At 49.1% G+C, this 10,622-nt stretch overlaps 1 protein-coding gene across 4 annotated transcripts in view; it reads right to left on the bottom strand.

The window, feature by feature from the left end:
* Nucleotides 1–653: 653 nt before the first annotated feature.
* Mapre2 (microtubule associated protein RP/EB family member 2) overlaps nucleotides 654–10,622 on the bottom strand; it is a 143,780-nt gene continuing 133,811 nt past the window's right edge. For all 4 annotated transcript variants that reach the window (XM_013349389.2, XM_005355828.3, XM_026783599.1 and 1 more), the window contains one exon: nucleotides 654–3,706. In XM_013349389.2, the coding sequence (XP_013204843.1) occupies nucleotides 3,632–3,706 (75 nt within the window). In that variant the 3' untranslated portion in view covers nucleotides 654–3,631. The remainder of the gene's footprint in view (nucleotides 3,707–10,622) is intronic.

Here is a 10,622-nt window from a genome sequence, read left to right as displayed (position 1 = left end):
ACTAAGACGTGGTTAAACAGATAAGAATTATGGGTTAAGTGTAAGAGTTATCTAGTAACGTGCTTGAGTTACTGACCGAGCATTTACAGTTAATATAAGCCTCTGTGTGGTAATTTGGAGGAAGCTACCAGATGGGGAGCTGGGGGATGGGACAAGAAACCTCTGTCTACACTCAGTCCTTTGTGGGTGGTACCAACTTGGGCTGGTGGTCCTGGTTCTATAGCAATGCAGGCTGAGGAAGCCAGTAAGCAGCCTCCAGGTTCCTGCCCTGCTTGAGTTCTTACCTTGGCATCCCTTAATGGACTGTGGACTCAGGATTTTTCAGCCAAATAAACCCCTTTCCTCTCCAAGTTGCCTTTGGTCCTAGTGTTTCTTCACAGCGATAGTAACCTTAACTATGACACTTGCTAAAATTGTTTCCTAAGTTCTTACAGTCGCTACATTTGACTTCAAATAAGAATCTGTACTTCCTGCTAAAACATATATCCATCAACAAATAGGAACACGCCCTCCCTTCCCTGAGTAAGTCCCTAACAGAGTGGGGACTGATCTGTAAATCCACAACCACATCCTGTTAGACAGACACACGCTCACTGGAAAGACAACTGTCAGGATAAGAACGTAGGAATCTGTAAGCCCAGGCAGCTTTTAACATATATTTTTTTTTATTAAATATGTAAAAAGGTCAACGCAAGTCAAGTTATTCACATCTTCAGAGACAAAGAGCTATCCTACCATGCGACAACAGTGGGCAATGTAAATGGGTGTGAAAGCATCTGAATAAGACCTCTTCATCTAGAATGCCATTACTTATCGATATTTATAATTAACAATACATATGTTTACATTCCTTTCAGTTTACATTTAATATATAACAAAAGCTTTATGGTGTACTATTTAGTGAAAGCAATCTGAATGCATATTAAACCTTAACGGAATAATGGAGACACTCACCAGGGAAAGGAGGGAGTCTTGGCTCCCTTCTGGGGTTTCCTTCTCTCACTTCAACAGAATGTTTATTTATTTATTTACCTATTTCCTGCTTTTTCTACTTAGAATGAACATGAGCTTTCTCTTTGTCCCGTGCTTCGATCACTTCCAAAAATCTAACAGTGATAATGGAAGTGCTATAATCAGACATCAGCGGGCGTGGGATGAACAAAAAAGAAAATTCAGACTTCCTGAGGGAGGAGGAGCAGGGCACACATGCTGGGATGCCTCTGGACCCAATATGATGTCAGGTGTTTGGGAGAGAGCTTAGAGGCACATGAGCCTGAATGCCAAGAAAAGAGAATGCGTCCCACCACCCATCAGCGGTGGGTGCCCAGAGGCAAGAGTTCCAGCCTAAGGATAACTTGGAAATCACTGTGAATGATGTCCCCCAAGCATCCATGGCATTGTCTGGGACTTACCACTTGAGAAGATTTTTAAGATGGGTATGGGAAGAAGAGGTACAGCTTGTCTCTAAATGGATGAATGGTCTGGCCCGAGACACTGCGAAGGAGGAGGAGTATACCAGCTGGGAAACATTATTTCAGGCTAAGACATGTGGCCAGCAGGTCTCCAGCTAAGTAGTCCAGGGAGGTGAAGAGGAACGGGGTGCTTCCAGCAAGAGGCACTGGGAGAGCTTTATGCAAGTTTACCAGCCTCAAGAGGCCTGGGAGAAGACAAGCGCCTGACCCCCTGGTACCCATTTAGGGAGTAAAATCACCCAACCCTAGGCAAAGCAACCACTCTGGTATCCATAAGTAGCTGTTCACTGTACCTCTTTATAATAGCTATTAAATAAACAAACAAAAACACAGTGAGTGAATAAGACAGACTCTGAAGAGCAACAAACCAGTAAGCCTGATGCTGCCCATAGCACGGCCACTGCCACAATCAGGCATGGGAGGATGTCACTGCAAGGAGCAAGGCCTTCCAGCCTCAGAGAGGTGAGCTGCTGCTGTAGGGCTGAGTGAGCAGGAGAGAGAAGGAAGGGGAACCAGACACCAGGGAACATCTGTCCACGTCTGCACAGTGCGCTGTAACCATCTCAAGGACACAAGCCATCTTCCCACAAAGACCTCATTACGTACACCTGGCTGGAAAGGGTGATTTCGGAAAGCCGTCTTTTGTTGCAAACTTCGATGCTAGAATTTAAAGTTAGCATTTCATCAGTTAATAAAGAACTTTCAAAGCTTTATGATGCATAATTCAGAAATTTATTTTGAGTTTTTTTTTTTTAAGTGGAAGGTGGGGCGGGCACATTTGTTTCTTGTTTTTCTGCACTTGCTGGCCGAATGACCAGCGACAGGAAACCGAGAGTCAAAACCAAATGGAAGGAGGGAGCTAGGAGGGGCGCCATCTGCCAAAAGGGGGAGACAGGCAACGGTCAGGAAAGACACTAAGAAAATGTGCAAATGTTAGTCAAAAACAAGGAATGCTTTCAATTCACTAACGTCTCCTATTTATTTATGAATTGCCATGGTCGAGCAAATGTTAATGACAAGGGCCCCTGTGTTGCAGAGACGGGGAGGGTCCTTACTCCGGAAGGTAATGGGAGTCACTGAAACCATGCTTCTAATCAAGTCTTCATTTCCAGCTTTGCAGCCAGTCCCAACACGATGCGGAGGCTGGCATGCCGGGTACACCCTCGAGTTACACAGATCCCCTAACTCATGGGAATTGCGGGGCCTGGGTTGAAGCCCTCACAAAGGGGGAGAGGAATGAGGCGGGAAGGCTTGTGCCTTCTGAGACTCCCCCCGCCTATGCAACTGCAGACTGCCAATGACAACATCCTGCGGGGAATGGACCCCCGCCAAAGAGGACCCTGAGAAAAGAAAACAACACGAGAAGCTGGGAAGTGGGGAGGGCGGGCAGGGGCACGCGGAGCCGAGGTGAAGCTGAGATGGTGTTGTCTGGGAGTGAATGTCGTCTGTGTGGTTGTCTGATATGCTGCTCTATCAACACTGCTGGGCCCTGAAGTCCTAGTTCTGAATCCATTCTTCTCCCCTTAGTGTTGTGAGTAGAGGGAGAAACTGCGTTTTCCCGCGACACAAGCTACTGTCTTATGGCTTTCATATCAAGGATCTGTTTCCCTTTGTTCCAATTACTTAATCTGACCAAATTTATGATAGGAGGTTAGACTCGCAAACATCAAAGCACCACAAATGCGTATGACATCTAGTGACACTGGGTTGAGAAATGCCAATATAAATACCATATATCAAATTACCATTGTTTCACACCAGGGTAAAAAGGGGTGGTGGTGGTAGCGGTGGTGGTGGTGGTGGTGGTGGCGGTGGTGGTGGTGGTGGTGGTGATGGTGTCGGGGTGGGAAAGAGCTGTTCTGGAAAGAAACAAGGGAAAGAGTAGAACCAATTTCAAGCAGCCGAGTGGTGAAGCTGAAGGTATGTGACCCTATGACCTCGCAGGTAGATGACCAGAAAGAACGGCCATCTGCTAACGCATCTTGGCAAAGGAAATGGAGACCAAGTGCAATGGTTGGCGATGCGACATCACGGCGGATGGATAGTAACGGCAGGTTGGGAACAGCTGGTTTCTACTGAGCTCCAGGCCACACACGTTCCAATTCTCCAGAAGAAAAGTCCCTACACACGATGGAAGTGTCAAGAGCTGCTGAGGCGGTTCAGTACTCTTCTTGCTGCTGGGGCTGCTGGTCATGAGCTTGCTCCTCGGCTTCTGGCTCTTCTGTTTGGCCCTCCTGTGGGGGAGGGGACAGGTGTCAGCCAAACTGATTTCTGTCAGACCCTGTGAGGTGCCAGTCCTAATCACCATGAATCACCAAAACGCCAGGCTCTGAGTACCCTAGGCTCAGGCACAACTCAACATGCCAATGTTCCTAGCCTCCAGGTGTCAATGCTAGATACAGGGACATTCTCATGTCCTTGTGCCATCTAAGGAGGACCATTCTGACAAGCGTAACTGTCAGGTGTTAGGGACCCATCTTCTCTTCCAACTGCTCTGCAGGAGGTCGTCATAGGACACACTGTACTTTCAGACCCTCAGCAAGAGTCGCTCTGTCAGACACAGTGAAGTGTCTCAACAGCCGCGTAACTGCAAAGACCCCAGGCCCTTGCAGATGTGTAGGACCATTGTCTCTCCCTCATGGCCCATGGCTCCCTCTGAGGCTGTCATTTCGCATGACATCTAATGCCAGTATGAAGTGGACTTAAGACACCAAAAAAAGCAACTTGTTAGTTCCTGAGGGGAAGGAGACGGGTGACAGGCATTTCACAGGCTGATGTAGGCAAAGAGGCCCCTTTCAGCATTGTGCTCAGAAGCTCTGGCTCCAGGACCTTGTTGTGTTCTTTGCAGGGTGTGAGGCCCTATCTGTTTACCTTCTGCTCACTGACTGGGAAGCAGAAGGGCCAACGTTCCTTTGCTTGGCTCCACGAGGCCTACTTACTCAGTGAAGGGGATCACAGGCCTTACCTCAGCCTCAACTGCAAATCCTTCCTTTTTTTTTTGTTTTTTTGAGGTCACAAAGAATAATTAGTTTTTTTTTTTTATCACCCAAGCAGAAACAGTGAGGCAAAAGATAGTGGCTAACTGCCCTCAGGAATGGCACATGACCTCAAGATGCAGTGTGGCATGCACACTGCCACGTTCAGACACGTGACACACCGACTTCTAGTCTGCCAAGCCCACACTCTTCCTGGCCCTATCGCGTGTAGCCTGGGGCACACCTGTCAGGATCCAAGTCAGACAGGACTTCACCATCTCCCTGAGTCAGACACACACCTCCCTCTCTCCTGCATCTGTCAAACTCACTTGGGGATGGGGATCAGCACTCACAAGCTTGGATCCCCAGAATTGCACAACAGAAGTCAGGCATCTCCCTCAGCTCCCCAAACAAAACTCACTTGGAATTTTGTTTGTCTGGAGCCGTTTCTATTGGAGCCTGACATTCTGGAGATGAGTAGCCGTGTTCAACTGAATCACGTCCCATTCTCTACAGCATTCAGTGTACGCCATGTCAAGAGGAAGAAGTCAGATTCCAGAATGGATCAGCACGACAGAAGGCAAGCCAGGGCTGTACGGCACTTTCTCAGAGACCACATGTTACGGTTATGTGCACTGACTATGGAGTTCTCTGCCCAGCTCTGCAGTTTCTGACCTGTGAGGCTCTGGGCTTACAGGGCAACTGCTGGACTCAGTCTTCTCGGCTGTATAATGTGGGCAACAGGAGTACTCAGGTAGTAGAGTTTACAGTGTATCTTACCGATCAATTCAACAATGCATCTGTTTCACCCAACAGAGAATCCTGTGAGTTAAAACTGGTAATATGCTTAGCTGAATTTTTTTTTCCATAGTCAATATATTAAGTATGAGCAGTGATTAGAATTTCTTAGTGGGAAAACACTTTGGAATCTATTTCAGATGAACAAACAATGAAAAGAAAGTTACCCCTTCTATAGCAGCCAAAAGTGCAAAGTCACATCAAACTGAAGACCCGAGACTGATTCTAGTCGTATCCCTCATTGGCTCTGGGTCAAAGGCCACAGTTTGGTAAATGTGAGCTCTGACTATACCCATCACCACACCATTTTTGCCTCTTAGAATCGTCCCGTCTTGAGAAGGTGGAGGCAAATATCCTTCTCTGTCTTTTCTTTTTCCGACCCTCACACTCCGTGTCCTGGAGCTTTGCCATGGCTGCATTTTCGGCAGCAGCCTCCGCCAGCCGCTTTGCCCACTGCTTGACATGCATGGGAGAAGCCCTCTCGGTTTAAGGAATTAGGGCCTTGGCCAACATCGGCACTGTCAGGCCAACCGGCAATGTGAATGGTCACAGATCAGGCAGCAGGTGCTGGCCCTGGTCAGAACAGGTGGCTCTCTGCTCTAGGGGATATGTGGGAGGGTACAGGGTTCATTCCCTACATAAAAACATACTTCTGGAAGCTTCTCTCACTATCCCTACTCCCATATTAACGGCTCCACTGGCTAAGTGTCCATCTTTTGTTCTCTCTTCTGTGTGTATTCTACTGGGCAACTCCCCAGCTCCTCTGCAGCCAGGCTCTAGCCCCTACTACGCTGGAGATGCTGACTTACTAATTATACCAAGTCCTCAGTCCATTGTGCTGCCTTCCATATTGCAGCTAGCCCTCCACTGCCTGAAGCACAGTTTTCTAACATAGTTGTTTCTGTGAGCGGTCTCAGACAGGAAATGCACTTTGCATTTTACAGACAATCTCATCATTGTTGGGAGTTAACTGTGGGATCACAGTTACTCCGTGACCGAAAGCAGGAGGACTGGGCTCCAGTAAGCATACAGCCGGGAACAAGCAACAGGTTGTGATTCCTGGCACCTAGTCAGGCCCCTCTCCTCAGATCGAGTCAAGCAAGGGGGTGGTTCTGTGGCCGATAGCTGGAGAAGGCAGTTAGTCCCCACATGCACCAGGCTGAAGTGTCAGTCATGGGCCATGGGAAGACTGCTGGAGACGCCATACGCCCACAGTGGCTGCTGATCTCTGGGACAGCTTATTGGGCAATACTGGAATGAAGAACAAACGTGCCCTGTTAGCTGCTTTGCTCACGCTTGGGCACAGGCTGACTCAGGGCTCTCACAGGGCTACCACAGGCTCCCTGTAGGTGTCTACGTGAAACCTATGCCGAACACGGGACTCATACACTGGTGATTCACAAGACAGATACTGACATTTCCATGGCAACCCATTGCACTTCCTTAAATGCTTAGCTGTGAGTGATGTTACTATTTTTACTTTTGCCACCACCATACAAAGAGAGGAAGGTTGGGAGACAATGTCAAAGAAGGGTCTTGGCCATGGTTGATGGAAAACGAGGTCAAAGGTCACCAGAACCTGATGTTCCTGCTCCCTACATGGGAAACACTTAGCCTTATCCCCCATTGGGTGCCAGCCACAGCCAGCTGTGCTTTTCCCTCCCAGCTTGGCTCTGTAACGGCTGATGTCCCTAGTCAGTCCAACCTCCAACACAAATGCCATCTTCACAGTGACATCTTCTGGGCTCTCGAGGCTGTGTGTGTCCCACACACGTTATTTATGTCTGTTATCACATTTATCACAATCTGCCAGTTTCCAGTCGGCCTTATCCCTGGCTGTCTCCCTCCTTAGGTCTGTGAGTTCTAAGGTAGTGGGTGTGTCTATCTCTGGATACCTAGCACTTCAAGTTCAGTGGAGTGCACAGATTTCCCTGTGACAGAAACACAGTCGTTTCCAAAAAGCACCGAGGAGAAAGGAAGTCTTTAGTTCATTTTAACAGTGGTGTCCATGACGGTCAGTATCTCAGAAAACGAACAGCTGTTTATTAGCTGGTAGAGCTCTGCGGACAGGATCCACATGGCAGCAGGCAGCCAACGATACAGCTAAGGCACCTGCGGCCCCCAAGTGACACATGAAGTGTCAGGGAATGATACAAGGAGGTAATAAGAACCATAAAGAGACACTATACACCTGGCTGGCCACCTGTTCTGGAGCCTTCCACGATGCTACCACACTTCCAAACTGAATAACCTCCTGACCGTGCTGCTCTAAACTAGATTTTCACATCTTACAAGCATCATATTTGGGGACTGCGTGACCCTCAGAGTCGGAGACCAGTAGTCACCAGCAAAAGAAGATTCGAAGATCACTTATGGGAAGAGATCACCCAGCAAATCCTCATCCTGGGAAACCAAGCCATGCTCACACTGTTTAGACAAAGAGGTCTCATGACAATCCAGTCTTTGATTCCATCTTCCATCCACCTCCGGGAAAGCTAGACAGCTGGACACCTCTGCCACCTAGGGCAGTTATATACACTCATGCTGAAAGCCGCAAACAAAATGCAGATGTTTCTTCCTGCATCCCAGACACATTAGACTCACCCCTAGGTGTGGGGATGGCCTACAGTATCAGGGCAAGCACGGTGGGACTAAAGGAAGCTCTGGGGGTTGTGGGGGGTACTGTACCATGACACAGAGGCCACCGAGCATGCATTTCCAAATAATGCCCTTCAAGGGTAGGCAGCCACTGTCTTAGACCCACTCTTCTCTAGGGCTGTCTGTGCTTCAGGGAGGCAGCTATGCTCCTCAGAGAAGGGGGTGGATGCTTGAAGTCTCTGAGGTTTCTTAGGGGACTCCTTGAGCCTCTAAAAAGGAAGTAGAACAGACTGGGCCAGCTGTGCCAGAGCCTTTTCACAGAGCATGTATTGTGTGCACGTGTGTGCCTTTGAGTGCATGTGTACATGCATGTCGTGTGTGCGAGTGTGTGTCATCCAGCATGGTGTGTGCACATAAGCTTTCCTCTTCTTACTGTAGAAAGAAGGTCTAGAAACCCAGGTCTCAGGTCTTGTCCTGAGATCTGGTATGCTGTGGATCAAATGCCTTATTCTCCGTGGGAATCTCACTGCAGCCTGATGCCTCTTGGGAATTTTCCAGACACAGAGTTGCAATGTAATGTATCCCGAACTCAACACACTACGCCAGGGGCTGCATGAAGAGACAGTGCCATAGCAACACACAGGGATGAAGCCTATTTCCCTTCAGGGAAACACCCCACAAAAAAGCAAACCCCACCCACACAGTCCTCAAACAGAGACGGGAGAGCAATGGGCTCAGGATTCAGATTCTAGTTGCTTACAAAGTACTGAAGCATTTTTCTGCCTCAGTTTCTCTACTGAAGGGAGCGGATGGATCTGATAAAGTATTATACATAGCACAAAGGCCCCACTCCAGGTGTCTGAGGGAGGCTCCAGTGAACCCATTCAGCCTGATTCAGTGAAGGAGCTTTATTTAACCTCTGTGACCGTGTCCACAGTACAAGAACTGTTCTGTGGCTCGAGTGGGTGGCAAGGTGTGCCAGGGTGTGGGGGAACTGGAAAGGCAGAGCGAAACTGAGCGTGGACATCCGGGCAGGACCTCCTCCAATCACACTCCGAGTCCTCGCCTAGGGATCACCTGTCGGTTCTCAGCCAGGAATTCATACAATGCCCCAGGCCAGATTTCAGCACAGGTCTCCCTCCTGGGAACAGTTCTGGCTTTGAAAAAGGGTTTCCTTCCTGCTATGAGAGCGGGCACGGATGGGAAGATCCAAGCAAGCCTGTTGGCCTTGCTCCTGCCAGCACCCACGGCCACAGATGGCAACCCTATGCACTCGGTCTCCCAGGATCTGAAGGGCTCCTCTGATGTCATCTCTAGCAAGCTTCAGAGGCAGCCCCAGTAACTGATGTGCGCCTGCCAGAACACATTATGTACATTCTCAACGGCCACAGGCACGCTACAAACCAGCCTCCATGCTGAGAGTCACATTCTGTGACATCATCATGGTCTCAGGGACTTAACTAGGCGGAGTCCCGAGGCTTCAAAATCCACACATTGAGCTACTAGTCACCCAGAAAGAAGTTAAAAAAAGGAGAGAGAGAGAGAGGAACGAAAGCACGGTGGGGAGTTCCCAAACCTGGCACAGTTCCTGTAGCTGGTGGAAGTTCCAATGCTAGGATTTTAAGCCAGATGTGGAGAAAACACCTGCCTTTGGCTGGAATAAGACAAAATAAGCTTTCAGGTGGCTTGCTGTGGTCTGTGGAAACATGTGACTCCCCCCAGTTCCCTCTGCAGCCCACAGGCCTCCAGGTCAGAGAGCCAAACACTTGAGCGGCTTTGGCCTGGGGTAAGGAGACCCTCAAGTCCAGCCTTGGCATCTTGCCTCCCACGGCTCAGCTCTGTAGAAAGGGGAAGCTCCAACTGGTTCTGACTTCTGCCTTGGGGCCAGGCTTCGCCTCTTGGCAGACACAGACTGCACTGACTCACCGAGGTCTCTGTAGTTTATCCTGCCTGTCAACTGTTTGGTCCACAGCATCCTTCCCTACCGGTGTCTATTCTTCTCAATTCCTTTCTCCTTCCCTTTTTCCTCTTCTTTTCTATTTCTTTTCTTTCCTTTTCTTCCTTTCCTTTTCCTTCCTTCCTTCCTTCCTTCCTTCCTTCCTTCCTTCCTTCCTTCCTTCCTTCCTTCCTTCCTTCCTTCATTCCAGGACAATGTCTCATTATGTAGCCCTGGCTGGCCTGGAACTTGCTATGTAGACAGGCTGGCCTCAAACTCAGAGATCCACTGGCCTCAGCCTCCTGAGTGCTGAAATTAAAGGCATGTGCCACAATGCCTGGTTTCCATTTTGTTTTTTTAAAAACAGGGTCTCACGTAGCCCAGGGTAGCCCTGGATTCACTATGTATTCCTGACACCCCTGCCTCCATCTGCCAAACGCTCCGATGACAGCTGCGCCCCACCACGCCCAGCACACCTCTTCATTGCCTTCAAGAAGCCACATCCCGGATCTCCCCCTGCACCCTTGCTCAGTGACAGGCTCCCTACAAAGAAGTATTTTCAGTAAGGTCTGTCCACGGTCTGGTCTGTTTTGGAAATGAGGAACAAAAGCAACCAGCTATGTGATTAAAACAGACAGCAGCGGGGCTCAAAGGGATAGGAAAAGTTTTCTTCTCACTTAGCAATCCTCAGAAAGCAGACCTTCGTACAACCCCTTCCTGTTCATCTGCTCAAAGCTGAAAAGTGCCTGGGGTCTGGCTGGCTGTGTGTTTCACGGCCCCGCCTCTGCCAGACGCCTCCCAGGCTAACCTGAGGCTGCTCATCCCGCAGGCATGGGAGAAAGA

Source organism: Microtus ochrogaster, chromosome 18 (assembly GCF_000317375.1).
Source record: "Microtus ochrogaster isolate Prairie Vole_2 chromosome 18, MicOch1.0, whole genome shotgun sequence".
NCBI lineage: Eukaryota > Metazoa > Chordata > Mammalia > Rodentia > Cricetidae > Microtus > Microtus ochrogaster.
This window is presented reverse-complemented; position numbering and strand designations above follow the sequence as displayed.